Source organism: Lepidochelys kempii, chromosome 1 (assembly GCF_965140265.1).
Source record: "Lepidochelys kempii isolate rLepKem1 chromosome 1, rLepKem1.hap2, whole genome shotgun sequence".
In the NCBI taxonomy this organism is placed as follows: domain Eukaryota; kingdom Metazoa; phylum Chordata; order Testudines; family Cheloniidae; genus Lepidochelys; species Lepidochelys kempii.
Window position 1 is genome coordinate 278,741,686 of NC_133256.1, and position 17,345 is coordinate 278,759,030.

Consider the following 17,345-nt stretch of genomic DNA (forward strand, 5'->3'; position numbering starts at 1 on the left):
CAGTGAACCACAGCAGAGCCAGCGGTAGACCAGGAAAGAGTTTGCGCCATGTAACTAGTCAGCTTTCCCCAACTACTATTTTTTGTGTCTGCATTTGCGTTCGATACCTATAAGTATATTGAAACTTGTGCTGGGGACTTGGATCAAAATACAGCACACATCTTACGCAAAAAGGGACTTCACAGAGAGGCATTAAATTCACAAAGGTCAATAAATTGTGGGATGGAAGTATGTTTCATATATACATGACAGAGTATAGGCTGGTCGCACTACTATTACAGTATCAATCTGAGTTGATTTCAACTATGTTAAATAGGAACCACCCAAGAAAAATCTGAGTAATTCTCAAATGCTATGGAACTTTTCTATTACTTAATCAACAAGACTAATCCCAAATAAAAAGCTAAAATTTGAGCCCAGAACAAAAAGAAGAATCTAAATGTGACTGAGGAAATGTATTCCTTCTAGCATTTAAAGCTAAAAATCCACATCTACCCCAAGTGTATGTTCACAAAGTGATCCAGATTAATTTTATTGATGTACAGATCCCATTGTGAGTGTCATAGGACATGAATTTGAAAAAGAATGGGATAATTGTGTTTCCTTAATTTTCTTTCCAAAGCAGGCCTGCTTTAGGCAGTCTTACTTTCTGGGGGAACTCTCCGTCTAGTCAGGGAACTGTGCAGTCTGGAAAACCATGTTCAAGAGGGAGATAGGCATGATTCTCTGCCGAAGAGGGGTGACCACTTTGGAGCCAGAAACCTAAAAGTTTGGTACTCTGCTGGACCGTGGAGGGGGGAATACAGGTGAACTGTGACTGACATTCTCATACAGAAAAACTGTCACTGACCAGAACCAAATCTTGCCTGTTCCTGAGCCCTTGGGCAGGAGTAACTATGCAAGGCAAAATATCTATATTTTGTTGGAGAGAAGAAATACATAGCTTATATACATACCTATAATTATCATTTACATTGAAAGGTAAGTATACACCCCTCCGTCAAATAGAGATCGTCTCACTATTATATATTGCAGAATCATGGTGGTAATAGGGCATCTTTGACCACCTACCTCATCTGGCCTCTGCCCACCAGTTCATCTCCACAGCACTTACTCTAACATTCCAAAACTCATGAGCAGCTTCAAGCAGCATGATTCTTTTTATTTTAGCTGCAGCTGCTTGAAGCTGCTCCTGATCATATATAATAGTGAGATCATAACTATATACCCCTCCGTCAAATAGAGATCTTTCAATGTAAATTATAATTATAGATGTGTATGTATTCTATTAGGGAGTATTTCAGTTAAATGCAATGTTTGACTCAACTTTGTTTACATGCATATGACTACTGTGTTTATATATAGAAACATTTATTATGTGAACGAAAAAGTGGGTTTATTTTTTGCATAGTGTACCCATAAAACATGTTTTTATATTGCTAGTTGCTCTGAAACAGTGATTCAGCATTTCAATATTGTTTTCATAAAATGCTTGCCAAGCAGCATAATATTTTGTATCTACTTAAAAACTACTATATAAAACTTTTTTCTGAATAAAGTTTAAAGCATTTAGCCAATAATTTATGAATCTGTCCTTTGTATTAACAATTTTTGAATTGTTAGCCTACCTGAGGTAAAGTTTACAAGCATTTGTAAATTATCAAATGTTTTTGAGCAGAGAGGCACCACATCACCATCTATGGGCCATTTGGAGAAAGTATTTTACATGTCTGAGAAGCAGTGGGTTTGGTTTGGTTTATTTTACCTCCTCTGCACTCAGTATTGAGTTTTGAAAACAAAAGCAAAGAGGAAATTCCTTTTAAGGTAATCTAAAACATGTTTACAATTTACTTTCTGTACATATACTGGGGATATGGATTTGAAGTGTCTCTAAATCTTCTTCTCTAAATCTTCTTCCTGTTCTAGGATGTGAAAAGTTCATCTCCCATTTTGGTGCCAGTTGTAACACAGGATGTTTTATATAAATTGGCACATTTTTCTGATTCTCACCCTTTTTCTTGTGTTTGACTGTGGAAATTTGATCATGTAAAGTTACTCTGTCCTATTTGGTACACTTGTATCATAAATAATGTTCAAAGCTTTCAGTCTTCAGTCCTCTGTAGCCTGTACTCTCATGTGATTTACAGAAGTTTGTTAGGTGTACCAACAAATGTCTAAAATCCTAATCAGCAAAAAACAGTTGTCAGTCCATGTTTAATCTGCATTTGCTTTAATCTCCATGTATATAAGACTAACCGTGAGCAAGAAAAATATAGGCCTTTATGGGAAGTTTTTTTTTCTTTTTTTAAATTATGTAGTTCCTCCCTCACTGTCACTGGGACCCTTCTGTTTTTGTTGTTGGGAAGAGTTCTTGGGCTCCTATCTAGCAAACATGAATGAGTAACTTTACACACCGGTGAACTCACTTTGCACACAGGGACTACTCAGTACAGAAAGTTTATCTTGTGCATCAGTGTTTGCAGGATAAGGGCTTTGGCATGTAGTTGTAAAAGGGGCAAGTGTGCAATGAATAATGAAACTTAAGTACCATGCCTGCAATAGTATTATCACCAGGAAAGAAAGTGTAATGTAAACAGAAGCTTAGTTAGACAAGTCTTTTCCAGATACCAGGATAAATTATTTGTATATCTATTCTTTGTAAACAAAACAAAGTAAAACTGACCAGATATTAGCACTGTTCTTTAAGATTTTAAAAATAATTCCTAGTGCCAAAATAAGGAATCAGACAAACATCATAGGCTGCCTACTATAGGTAATAGTAAAAGGATTACAACAGTTGCTGCCAAAAGAATATTAAGAACCAAATAGTCAAGAGTCAAATAAACAAAGGTGGAAAAACAAGCACATAGATTAAGAATGAAACAAAAATGGATGAACTGTGTCATACACTGAAAGAAAAGTGAATAAAAATTAATAATTTTTAAATTGTTTTTAAATCAGTTTTATTTGAATTAAATACATTTATTTATTTTAAAACTGCTTTAAAATTAAATTTGAAATTATGACAAGCTGTGTTAAAGCCTAAATTAACAAGAATCTGTTTAAATAATTTAAATTAAATGAAGTGTGTTGCATCAGGGAGCACTCCTATTTTAATGAGGGAACTACTTTTTTATTTATTTTCAGAACCAATGGGAAAACATCTTTGACTTTTTTGAAGGCAACTCAAGTTTCATAAATGTTACAATGTCATGTAGTGCATTAAGCATCTACATTATTTTTGGTCTTTACAATGGAACTAATGGTGGTATTTACACTTTTCCAAATGTCATTACTTTCAGAGTCTGTCGTGAAATAGACTTTTGCCTTAACTACTTGCATTGGTCATTTTCTAAACAGTGGGTCCTGACCTCCAGTGGGTCATGGGAAGGTTCCAAATGGGCTGCCCCATCCAGGTCTGGATTAGCCCATCACTGGGCCCTGGCCAAGGCAAACATACATTTTCCCCTGGCTGGGGAGAGGGCTGGGGGGACGGGTTGGTTTGGGGAGTGAGCCCGTAGAAGTGGTTCCTGTCCCACAGGACTAGTCATGTTAGTGTTCCTATGACTATAAATCTGTTCAGAGATGAAATTTTACTAGTCTAATAATTATAAGGCAAGAACAGGAAGCTTAGATCAATAATATAATAATATTGTGCCTCTCCTCCAGAAGATTGCCAAGCATTTTACACACAGACTATTACAAACTACAAATTCTTTTTTTATGTTTTACTTTCTTTCAGACTTCGGGTTAATAGTGAACACTCAATAAAAACAAATAATTTTATAAACTCTTGCATATATATTTAATGGTTTAGTGAGGGAAGAATTGTGAAAGTGTCTTTCTTGCAGCTATTTTAAATCTGTATGTAAATTGTTACATTGATCTATCCCTGTAGTATCTGGTATCAGAGTGGTAGCCATGTTAGTCTGTATCAGCAAACAAAATGAGTTGCAGTGGAAGCACGAGTCTCCATGAGAGACAACATGGAGAAATTCGCTATCGAGACAAGCAGGAGAGCAGAGTGGCAGTGGAAATGGTGGTTCAATGACAACAGTTAGCAGTCCTATCTGCTTAAAGCAGTATGGTACCCACATGGAAAAAAGGAGCGAAACGATTGTCTGCAGTTGCTTTCACGGAGGGAGGAGCGAGCGACTGACAGCTTGTACCCAAAACTACCCGCAACGATGTTTTTGCCCACCAGGCATTGGGAGCTTAACCCAGAATTCCAATGGGTGGCGGAGACTGCGGGAACTGTGGGATAGCTATCCACAGTGCAACACTCCGAAAGTCGACGCTAGCCTTGGTACTGAGGACGCACTCCGCCAACTTAATGCGCTTAGTGGGGACACACAAAATTGCTTTTCAAAAGTTGACTTCTGTCAATTCGACCTAATTTCATAGTGTAGACATACTAATAGAGACTAACAAATTTATTTGGGCATAAGCTTCTGTGGGCTAAAACCCACTTCATTGGATGCATGCAGTGGAAAATATAGTAGGGAAGAGCTATATACACAGAGAACATGAAAAAATAGGTGTTGCCATACCAACTGTAATGATACTAATCAATTAAGGTGGGCTATTATCAGCAGGAGAAAAATAAACTTTTGTAGTGTTAATCAGGATGGCCCATTTCAAACAGTTGACAAGAAGGTGTGAGTAACAGTAGGGAAAAATTAGCATGGGGAAATAAATTTTACTTTGGGAAATGACCCATCTACTCCCAGTCTTTATTCAAGCCTAATTTAATGGTGTTCAGTTTGCAAATTAATTCCAGTTCTGCAGTTTCTTGTTGAAGTCTGTTTTTGAAGGGTTTTTTGTTGGAGAATTACGACTTTTAGGTCTGAAATTGACTGACCAGGGAGTTTAAGTGTTCTCTGGTTTTTGAATGTTATAATTCTTGATGTCTGATATGTGTCTATTTATTCTTTTGCGTAGCAATTGTCCGGTTTGACCAATGTACATGGCAGAGGGGCATTTCTGGCACATGATGGCATATATATATTTGATAACCCCTCAGATATCTTATTTACTTTGAATTATCCAGAATTTTACTGGATCCAGGACTGATGTTCATGAGCATGTTTCTTATCCACATAGGCTTGAGTGGTATTGTAGGAGCTCCCAGGGTGGAACCTGCTCTGGGAATATAGATACTTGGCCTAGTAGGAACTGGGTATTGCAGCACACCTTCAAACCCCTACACAGTCCAGTGATACCATCATGCTATGCATTTTACAACTTAAAACTCAGATATTTTAAATTTCTGCTGATTGTTGTTTTATGCCATTGTCCCTACCCTTCTCTCCCATAATCCCTTTGTTTCTAGATTCACCAACTCCAGTCGTTGTCCCTCCTCTTTTCTTTTCCTTTCTGCATCTTTGCCCCCACACCCCATCCTTGGCATAAATTTAAGAGTAGTATTCAGAATTTTTCATTAAGCCCCCACCCCTGATTCAGGTACTCTGGAATTTACCTGCTTAGTGCACCTAACCGTGCCTCTGCCCCACCCATATATTGGAATTGATCAAGATAAGTCTGGGGCAAGACAAAATGGGAAACATACCAAAAGTGTTTGAAGAAGCAAGAAAAATGGCAAGAAAGATGAAGTGCTGTCCTGGAAAAATGATTAGGATAACTTTTCAATGAAAGATGCTGTGAAGGCAAAGGAAGGAAACTTGAATGAAAACAATAGACACAAATGTGGAAAGCAGAGGCAGCAAACAAATGGCTTAAACTAAGAAGAGTTAGGCAATGAGCAAAGCACCTATGTGTTTTGGGAGAGCAAGGAGCTGTGCAGGGATTATACCTCTCATGTTGGGAAAGAGGATAACTGACCAACTTCTGCTCCCCTTCCTACCCGGAAGAGAAGTGAATATGGGGGACCCCTTCATGGGGTTGGGGTGTGAGAGGAGAAGCTCAATATTCATCAAGTGCTACCTAGGTAAAGCTGCTACTGCAGGTGGAGGAGAACAAGAAGATTTTTGACAGGGTTTGGGTGAGGTGGATAAAAATAAATGATTTACAAATAAATAAAAATTGATTTTTTATTTATATTGGGTTTGTTTATTTAAATACAGACTTTTATTTAAAAAAAAAATCTTTTTACTTTCAATTTGGAATTGGCAAGCTATGTTAAGACCTAAACTTATTTATAGTCTATTTTTGTATATTTAATTTAAATGATTTTAATAACATTAAGAGGTACATGTTTGCTGCCCAGTTTTAATCAAGGTCTTAGAAGTCAGTTCTTAAGCACTTGGAACCAGAGTTGGTTGCAATACTAGACCAGCTTTTGAAAGCAGTAGTCTTTTCTGGTAGATGAACTATTTCTAAAATCTTGAAGGACAGGTGACCAGAAACAATCAGTTCAGTTCACTAACTATAGATACTACTTCCTTTGTTTAATAAATCCATTAGTTCTAAATGTAAAACATGTTTTGATAAACTTTTTTCTTAAGTATTCAACACATTAAAGTAGTTTTATTTAATAAAAAAGATTACAACGCTGTTTGTGCATTTGAAATTGAATTTGAATTTCCATCCAAATAGAGCTTGCCACAAATCACAAGTAAAAATTTAATTTAGTAAAAAGTTAAATTATATAATTGCTTAAATAAATGTATATAGATGTAGTGTAGACATAGCCTCTACATCGGCAGAATTTATGTCACTAAGAGGTGTGAATAAGCCACCCCCTGAGAAACATAAGTTACATCAACATAAGCGCCGGTGTGGCTAGCTTCTCCCAGTGACATAGTTTCTGTCGCTTGGGGAGGTGGTTTTATTATGACGACAGGAGGGCTCTCTCCCGCTGACGTAGAGCATCTTCACCAGGCACGCTGCAGCAATGCAACTGTATTGATTACTCCTGAGGGCATTAAAAATTCTGCGCAAAGTATTTTAAAATTCTGCAAGTTTTATTTGTCAATAAATCAATGTAGAAGCTCCAGCATGGCAATGCGGAGCACAGGCAACTGACTGCACGAAAGTGGAAGATCACCCCGCAGCCCCCCCTCCCCCAGGACACAGACTCAGCGGAGAGGCTGCACCCGACCCTGACACAGCACAAGGCTTGGGCCTGCCCCAGAAACACCCTGGGGCCCTCCGGGGGGGGGGGGGGTCCTGGATGCACAGAGGTTCATTGGGGGATTCCAGGTACAGGGGCAATGGACTCTGCAGGGGCTTCCAGGTGAAGGTTGTTGGGGATCAGCAGAGAGGTCTAGGTCCTGGGGAAGTGGGGCTTGGTGTGTGTGGGGGGTCTAGGTGCAGCTAGTTGGTGCACAGCATGGGGGTCTGGATGTGGGGCTCAGGGTGGGGGGTTGAGTGCAGGTTGCTCGGGGGGGGGGTGGTCTGGGTGCAGGGGGCTCCAGATGCGGGGGGTGGGGTTTGGGTATGGAGGGCTAGGGGAGTTCTGGATTACCGGATGAGGCTTGGCAGGGGTGCCTTGGCATGGGAGGTCTGGATGTACAGGGGTTGGGTGGATGGGGAAGCAGCTCTCCATATAGTCCCCCTCCCGCCACAGCTGAGGAGTGATGGGGGCAGGAAGCAGGGGAGAATGCTGAGTTTCCTGTAGCTTGGGGAGGTTTCTGGTGGCGGGTCTGACACAGCCCAGCCAGTCCTTGCAGGGGAAGAGGAAGGTCCCGTCCCTTCCTGCCTCCAGCCCAGCCAGGAGTTAGCAGCTGATCCTGGCTCATGGTAGGAGCCACTGGCTGAGGTATCTCCAGCCCCTTAGTGATTTACCTCTCCGCTGTCTGCTCTGGGTGCCTGAAATGTTGTACCTGCGCTGCTAGGGAGTGTTGCGTGACTGCTCTTGCAGCTTCCCTTTGCATCCCTATCAGAAAGTCACTTTTCTGCAGAGAAGCATAGAAATCTGCGGGGGACATGAATTCTGCACACATGCAGTGGTGTGGAATTCCCCAGGGCTAATTTTATGCTGTTGCAGTGCTGTACATGTAGACATGTCCATAGTGTATCCTCTTGATTAGCAAAAGGAAATACCATAAAAGGGCTATATTTAGTTGCAAATCAACATGTGTTAATGGTTCCCAACCAGTGGCAATCAGCCATTCTTTAGGACAATAACTAAAAAGTACAAATGCAAAATATGATTAAAATTGATGATTTAAACCAGTGTTTCATGTTTGCTGATTTAAATCGTTTTGTTTTAAATCAGTCCACCCTGGGTCTGGTGGTATATACAGGATGTCCTTTATTTCCTTCCCCCCCCCCCCCCCCCCGACTTCTTTCAGAAATGGAGGCATTCTAAACTTCCCACCACGGCACTGTCTCTTGTGTGTACACATAGCCTGTAAATTTTAGCTTCTTGGCTAAGTAGGTTTTCTGTGAACCTTTTGAGTTATGTATTATTGTGGTTTTGACCAGACTTTATGTTCAGCATTCTTTTAAAAGGATTAATAAATCTTTGGTGTTTTAGTCAATAATTAGTTATGTCCAAAAGTTCAGTAGGCTCCTTATAAATGATCTATAATACGTTCTACTGATGTGTTTATAATCATTTATAACACACACTATTCCTGTCAGCAACATCTGTAATTTGTTAGCCTTTTATAAAGTTACTCTTAATATTGGTGTCATCAAAGACTTCTCATTCAAACAAGAATCATTTTCAACCCATTATCTCTTTCAACATGATTCTGCAATTAAGTTAAAACTTGATTTCTATATTAGTTGCCATGGAAATATCAAATTTAACATAACTTCACTGCAGGATGAAAGCAAAGAGAAAACTGTGTTGCTGAAATGCTTTTTGAAACACATTGTAGATGGTTAGAGAAGGAGGTATAGAAAACAGCATGTTGCCATATATACTGTCATAAAACAAATTACCATGTTGTCCACTTGTGGTCATTAAAAGCCACATGGCGATTTTTGCAAAAACAGATGTTTAACTTTGGTGCCCTGTATTTGGGTAATTACATTCAATCCATCTAAAATCCCTGCGCAGTTTGGATTTAGACATGGAGTAGTATTCTTTTTCTGTTTTTTTCATTATTGTGTACTGTTGTAGCTCAAACAGCCCAAGTTCTCTGTTACAGGTCAACCAATTTTGATTTGAGCTTTTGATAACCACACTTCCTCGAGCTGTTTTTCCCTGTGTATTGCTCTCAGCTGTCCTCGAGTCCAGTTCTCCCATTCAGCATAAATAGCAGACTCTTGCTTAGCTACAGCCCCCATCTATTTCCTGTTCACTGTTATAGTTTTCTATACTCCCCTTACTGTAGCTAGTCAATTAAAATGCTTGTGCTGTGTGCTTCCTACTTACATGGGGAGTATGATACTGGCCTCCTTTGTAAAGTGCTTTGACATCTATTTGTGAAAAATGCTGTAGAAGAGATTGGTAACATTCTCACGTTAACACTTCAGCATCATTTTTTCAACTTTATACTCTTAAATTGCTTTGTTGAACTTTTATTGCTCTTTCTTGTCTGCCCTTCCTTATAAAGTACCACAAACTGTTTTCTATAAGAGATGCTACATACAGTCTTTGGTAAAACTTGTATTCTGAGAATTCTGAGGTAAAAGTTCATGATATACTCTTGCTGTTTATCCTGCAAGCTTTTTTCCAAGGCTAGATTACCAGGGTGAAAATCATTATTTCACAAAGAGACGCTAGAAACTACTTTTTACGAAAGGTTCTTTGGAAAACAGCAATAACTCTAAAAATGTCTTAATTGCGGGAAACACACTTTTCAGCAGCCATTGCTTATGTCTTTGCACACATAATTGGAACCCCTCTGCCACCCCCTCACCTTGTTTTTTCAACCTTTATCACAAGCGGCATGATTTAGGAAATAACGTTACATTATTTGAGATGTAGTAGTATGATAGCTTGACAAATTTAATCATTAATCTTTTTCTATTTAATAGTGACCACTGTAGTAGTCATTAAATTTTCATGGTCATTAATTTACACTCCCCATGTAAATTAATAATAAAGTTAAAAGGCCAGTTTTTAGTCAGTCTCTGAAAATCATCCTAGAGGATTTGCATGTAAAAAATACAAAATGGATGTGCCCACACTTTCTCAGGGCTTATTTTAAAAGATCCATTTAACATTTGCCCCAATACATTAATGATATTGTTTAGCCAGTGTTTTTATTGCCACATGCAAGGAATGTGCAGGAATTATCAGTTAATGATGACCTTATGTTTGAAATGAAACGATTCTTTTTCTCAATTAGGGGTTGATATAGAGGCAGCTAGAAAAGAAGAAGAACGGATAATGCTTAGAGATGCAAGACAGTGGCTTAACAGTGGCCGTATAAACGATGTCAGGCATGCAAAATCTGGAGGTACAGCACTTCATGTAGCTGCTGCTAAAGGGTATACAGAAGTTTTAAAGTAAGTATTATTTCTAAATGGTAGATTTTTTTTTTTCCGTGTCTCCAAGCTTGTCCAGATGTTAGTGTAAAATAACTTGGCCTTAATATGATTGAAAGTTTTTGGATTGCATCCTGGAACCTTGTGATCTTTAGAATTACCTGTTTCTCACAGTTATGTTTCCTGTTTTCAACTAATGTTGAAACTTTACATAGTGTCATGAACTTTACTTGAGTTATTCAAAACTTAACAGTATTGTACATATTGAATTTGAATCCTCAATGTCACTATGGCAAAAATATCCATATTTCTGAAGTATATTTTGGCTTAATATATTAAGGAGAAAGGATACCTTTCTTTAATGCAGGTTATCTTTGGGATAATACACCTGGTTTAAAACCATCATTTACTGTGCTGTTTTTATGCAGTAAAAGTAGTCCAGACTAAAGCTATCCAGGTTTGAGAGAAGAAAATTAGTAATTTTATTCCAAAACTTGAAGGATTACTTAGGGAAAGGCTTTAAAAGATGTATCATTATCAACATCTCAATTTTTTTCCTGCAAACATTCAGACTTCTCTTATCGTCTAATTCAGTGGTGCCCAACCTTATTATACAGGATGGCCGCATAAACCTAAGCACAACATTTGTGTGGGCCAAACAGATTCTACATATTTTAATGGGTTTCAGAGTAACAGCCGTGTTAGTCTGTATTCACAAAAAGAAAAGGAGTACTTGTGGCACCTTAGAGACTAACCAATTTATTTGAACATAAGCTTTCGTGAGCTACAGCTCACTTCATCGGATGCATACAGTTTATGCATCTGATGAAATGAGCTGTAGCTCATGAAAGCTTATGCTCAAATAAATTGGTTAGTCTCTAAGGTGCCACAAGTACTCCTTTTCTTTTTACATATTTTAATAAAATTTAAAGTCACCTGTATGGATTTATATTTTAAGCTCATCTTGTGTTCAGAAATATACAGATCTCATTTTGGGACCAATAGTTTTAGAAATCTTGAAGAAAATATATGGAATAAAATAAATATTGTATAGTCCTAGAGGATAAGGTAAAACAGATTCAGGTTAAAAAAAAAAAAAAAAGACATCAATATTTTATCATAAGGAAAGCAGTTAGCTCACATGCCTTATCAATATTTTTTAAATAGAAATGTGAATGACGAAATGAATTTGAGATTTTGTATTCATTTAATTAAAACTTGACAGATAGTGAATCCCTAATGCAAGTCCCTGTTTTTAGGGTGTTTGAAATATCTGCTTTATGCACCAAGGTGAATTGTGTATTCACAGGGCTATGGAGTTTGTTTTTCTTAAAGTTACTAGTTGACTACTTTAAATTTAAAATTTCTGCTGTCCATTGAGACTACAATATATATTCTGTAAATTTATAGTTTTGAAATACATGAAGAGGACTCTCCAAGAACCTAGCTGCTTATATTTTGTACCATTGATCTGTCTACTTCTGACATACCTATTTTGACAGGAAGTGAAATCCCTTCTCTTTAATTGTAATGAAAATGCCTAGGCCCTGGTTTTCACTAAGGTGGCTTATGCACCACTCTGGCAATGTAAATTGGCCTTAAAGTGAGTATAAATGTACTTTACTGCTCCTGCACTGGCAGAGCAGTAAGGTACCTTAAAGTGAACATAAATGAGTGTCCCTAAATGAATAAACTTCATTACTTCTGACATTGTAAAGCCTTGTCTACGTAGGGAAATTGACCTGCAGAACTATAGCAGTATAACTATATTGTGATATCTATGCTGTTATAACTCCCCATTGGGGACAGTCCATTCTGAAATAAGTGATTTTTTTCGTATAGCAGAACAATATAAACTATACTGAAAAAATCACTTTTCATTCCAGAACAGTGACATAATTACACTGTTGTAGTTGTGCCAGTTTCTCCATGTAGACATGCCCTTATATTAGACTTCTTTGCAGTAAGAAGATTCTGTGCTATGTGCATAATTTTGAAACCATGACTTATTAAGATATCTCTACACATGAACAGTTGATCTTCTGGTCGATAGAAATATATATTTAGTATGCAGACTCAAAGTGTATACCTGCCAAATATTCTTGTTTGTTAGCTTACTTAAATGCCATGTAATCTTAACTAAATTATTAACTCAGAGTACTTTGCAACTAAATATTCTCCCCCATCCTACACTCCCAACATGGATTGTTAAATGTTGCTTTAGGAAAAAGCCCTAATATACTTTCAATAGGAAAAAAAAAAAAAGGGTTTTGTTCAGGTAATACCTTGATATCTGCAGCCAAATAGTGTTTGCCAGCCTTGTTTTTTAAGAGCCATTATTTATGGAAATTATGTTGGATAAATAATTATTTTTCTTTTTCTCCAAATAGGCTAACTACCTTTTGCAGGTTTATGATACATTTATACCCTTCCTCTTGTGTGCAAACGAATGTTTCTTCAACAGCTAGACCGTGTCTCTGCATCAATCCTTTTAAAAGTTGAATCGTTGGAAGATGCCTGTGTTAGAACACTTGACACTTTCATTAATCTTGTGGTGTATATGATCTCTCTTGCACTTGCTCACACACAGACTCTCACACCCATATTCCTAAGGAATCATTCTGGGAAGTATTGGCTGATTGTTTTTGGTTCTTGAACTATGAAATCAGTAATGCTGAACTTCAGCTGAAGGAAGAAAAGGAGTATTTGTGGCACCTTAGAGACTAACAAATTTATTAGACCATAAGCTTTCGTGAGCTCCAGCTCACTTCATCGGATGGGACGTTGTTGATTTGAGAGGTCCCGCACTCTCTGAGAAGAGCTTCACTGATTCAAATAAATTGGTTAGTCTCTAAGGTGCCACAAGTACTCCTTTTCTTTTTGCGAATACAGACTAACACGGCTGTTACTCTGAAAACTGATTAATCTAAGCACTATTCTGCCACAGCACTAGCCATGTGTGATCTTAAAGGGATGACATCAGCTCAAAAAATTAATTCAAAAATAGTTTCAGGTAGTTTACCTGTAAGAAGGTGTGTCTGATAATTTTTGAGCTTTTACAGTCATATTGTCCTAATTAAAAAAACGCTTCTGTCCCCTGTTCCTGTGTAAAATACTCTCGCCAAGAGGGAGAACTGTCTGATGATATATAAAATGTTAAATGCATGAGGACAAAACAGACTGGAAAAACAAACTTCTGAATTTCTTCGTTGTAGTAATCTTGGGACTAGTAATGATTTGAAAATATTTCTTGGGAAGATATGATTTATTTTTTTTAATTGAGTCTTACGTTTAACATAGACTTACCATTACCTCTGTGTATGAGAAGTGAATTGAAGGCAAGAAAAATTTAAAACTGTTTAAAATAATTTATCACTTATTGGCAGTTTAATTATTACTGTCAGTGGTATTCTAGATCTAATTCTTCTAATTCCTTTAGGCTTTTAATACAGGCTGGCTATGATGTAAATATTAAAGATTATGATGGCTGGACACCACTTCATGCTGCTGCTCACTGGGGTAAAGAAGAAGCATGTCGAATTTTAGTGGAAAACCTGTGTGATACGGAGACTGTCAACAAAGTGGTAGGATTTTTATGTAATCCTTGTCAAGATGCAAAGTTCTGGTCTCTAAAGTGACTTTAGAAGCCAGGGTAAGAACAGTAGTAATAATGTGCCATTCCTGTACATGGCACTTTCTGTAATGCATGTTTTGCGAGAACCAGCATGTTTGTGTGTTAAGATTTTTTTTTTAATTTTTTGTTTTCTAAATTGACTTGTAGATGGCTGACTCAACTTTGTACTGAGTTTTCAACAATTGCCCCATATGCTCTGCTATTTTTCTTTGAAAATTAAATTTGAAATAAAACTAGTGAGAACCTATGCTGTGGTAGAATTTTTCTGAATGTTTAGGATTAAATAAAATAAGGCCTTTTAATTTTTGATATCTAATGTTACTCAGTTTCTTACTTCCTGGGCATTTTCTTAAACTTTTTTTGGTTCATCATAACTCAGCAGCTTTGCTTGAACCCCAGATTGGCTTTAATATGTTTCACCTAGGTGAATGCTGGTGTCTTTGACTAGCATTGGGCTGCGGGATGGCAAAATTAACTATTAAAAGCAATTTCTTCTTGTATTATGTGCACTGAAGTGTTAACACTGTGTGCTGCTTTTGTGTACTTGGGAAATATAGCAGACAGCTTTGGGCTTACTAAATGATGCATCAATCTGTAGCTTCATGCTTTCTTGCTGCAGGTTTTCAGCTCTTTTGTTGGGCAGAGCTTAGGAACTGTGGACTTCCTTAACTCTGCAGCGGACCTGCTTCCCCCAAAATCCAAACATTCCTATGAAGTTTATAAGCTTTTCAAGGACTGAAATTGTTGTTGCAGGTCTGTAGGGCCTGAGGCTATGGTTGCTTCCCTTGTTCTACCTGGACCCTGAACTACTTCTACTCTTCAGTGCCTGTAGTGCATGTGAATTTTCCTGCACATCTTTTAAGGTGTAGGGGGATTCATTCACCAAGCCCTTCCTTAATTTTTTAAAAAATCATTTAAGAAGTTTTTAGGCATAAAAACTTAAACTAGAACTAAGTTTGTAAATATCTATAATTTATATGAGGAGGAAACCACTTAAGGGTAAACATTGTAGTTTATCTCAAAAATCAGACATTATGCCCAGAAGTTTAGGTTAGACTTAGAGAGTCAAAACATTAAGAAGGATGAACTTGCCTTTTAAAAAACTTTCTGCTCCCGTATAAATACTCACAGAACCACTGAAAACCAGAAGATAACACTGTACTCAGACAACGTATTTCAGTTGCATCAGAAAGTCAGAAATTGATTTAACTGAGCTCTATTAATGTATGTTCTTAAATCTGCCCCTGAAACTTAGTTCATTTACCAAGTGGGTCCTTAGACTTCTTTGTAGACTGGAGATGCATGTGGTGGTGGTGGTGGTATTCTGGAGAACTGTCGCAGAGAAAACTTGGATATCTTTAGTCAAACTGAGGCAAGAAAGGACGGAGGAGAAGCAGACAAGAGAAGCTAAGCGGTGGTGGCTGGAGACATGGGCTTACCTGTGCAGCTGAGAGATTCCATCTGTAACTTTGCAAAATACCCAATCAGTGGCTTGGCTTTCAGAGAGGCTGAGTACCCACACCTCATTTGAAATTAATCCGAGTTGTGGGTGCTGAGCAGCTTCTGAGGACCAAGACACTTTTATTTAGGTGCCTAGCTTCAGATATTTGGCACGATGGACTGTGTGTGGATTGAAGGCATTTCAACAAATACTTTTATTGCAAAGTCATTTTACCTGAGGAAAATAAGCCTATATCAATAGTTCTTGAAAATCAAACATTTACTTGGGTGTTTTACATTAGGCAGACAGGCTTGAAAACGTTGGCCTTACTTTGCATATAAATGTACAAAAAATATTTTGGTGATTATGGAAAACTTTCATTTGTAGAGTGCTGTAAGTGTAGAGCCCACAGATGATGGTTCCAGGTGAGGGAGTACATCAACAGAAAGTTATACAACTACTTCTCTGAAATCAACTCTGGCCTGCTTTTATCTTTGAAGTGGTCAAGCAAATTGTGACCCAGATCAACATGTTATCTCTTAACACACTCCTGATAGAATAGCTTTGTGTAAGGACTTCCATAGGGATTTTTTCAAATACTGTAGCCTTGTTATTTATGGGCACTTGTCAAGCTTTAAATTTCCATTTGGCAAGCTTTCAGTTTCCTTCACAAAACAGAGATGAGTCAATCAAATGTAGCTGAATTTGATCTAAGCTTTATCAGGATCCAGTGAAAAATGTGTTCGCAGACAGTATGAACAGTCCTCTCCTCCCCCATCCCCCCCCCCCCCCCCCCAAGTCTTGAAGTTGTCTTGTTTCATTCAGTGAAGGTAGTCATCTAAGCCTTTTTTCCCCCTTGGACACTTCTTTTAAAAAGTTGGAGAAGGTCTTTTCATTAAAGTTTTCCATATAGAGGCTTGTGGCTGCAGGTTGAGACTGTACCCTACATTTCTTAAATCCTCCCACCCCTAAATCCATGTGTTATGCTGAATGCTTTTGAGAATCTGAAATTATTTGTCAGCTGCTGAAATGAGTAAGCTGCAGAATGAACTCCCACAAGCTTCCCTAGTCAGCCTCTACTGAATATACTATATATTCTGTTTAGATGCACTCCCCTTTCCCCTCTCATTGGAGCCACCCAGAATCCATTCTTGCCATTACAAAGCAGCTGGGGGACATGGATTATACACACAAACTAATAGGTCTTCTGCATCTTTAATGTTTGATATTTAGCTATGCTGGATATTTTTGTTAAAATGATCAGCAAGAAGTGTGTTTACAGTTCTAGTATATAAATGGTTCAGTTTCAGAGTTAATGTCATTGAGATAAATGGTGCAGTTCACACCTCTGAAAGTGACTATTTCAGGCTTTTTGTCTGTAAACTGACACTGCTTGGAGGCTGCAGGCACACACCCAAAAGATTCCACAGAAACTGAAAGATGACAACTGGGTTGTAGGAAGCATAGGGGACCACATGTTGCCTGGCTTACAGTTGTGCAGCACACATCTAAGCTGTATCGAAGAGAGAGAACCCTTTCCAGTCTTGGGTTTGCTTAAAATAACCTTCACAATGTAAATGGGTGCATAGTTGTCTTTATTTGGCTACCAGTCTGATTGAAACAATAAAGACAATTATGAACTCCTCTCCTTTATCTTAATGAGCTGTTAAATCTGAAGCTGTTATGATCATTTTTAAATGCCAACACTGCTGATTTTTCTATCAAAACATAATTTGGGTCATTTGTCCAATAGAAACAGGATGTGTTTACACCAAGCAAGGAGGAACAGTGGTCACACGTTGTTTGCTTGAAAGGAGTTAGTCATTGTCCTTACCTTTGCCACACTTAAGTGCATCCGCAACTATACTGTTTTTGGCATAGCTTTGCTGTATATGCCCAGCTTGCTGTGGTTTCTACCAGTGC

The 17,345-nt window shown here is 37.9% G+C and overlaps 1 protein-coding gene across 8 annotated transcripts in view; it reads left to right on the plus strand.

Moving 5' to 3' along the window:
* The window catches only part of PPP1R12A (protein phosphatase 1 regulatory subunit 12A), a 221,793-nt gene that overhangs the window by 111,053 nt on the left and 93,395 nt on the right, over positions 1 to 17,345 (plus strand). For all 8 annotated transcript variants that reach the window (XM_073327675.1, XM_073327673.1, XM_073327672.1 and 5 more), the window contains 2 exons: positions 10,209 to 10,368; positions 13,787 to 13,931. In XM_073327675.1, the coding sequence (XP_073183776.1) occupies positions 10,209 to 10,368; positions 13,787 to 13,931 (305 nt within the window). The remainder of the gene's footprint in view (positions 1 to 10,208; positions 10,369 to 13,786; positions 13,932 to 17,345) is intronic.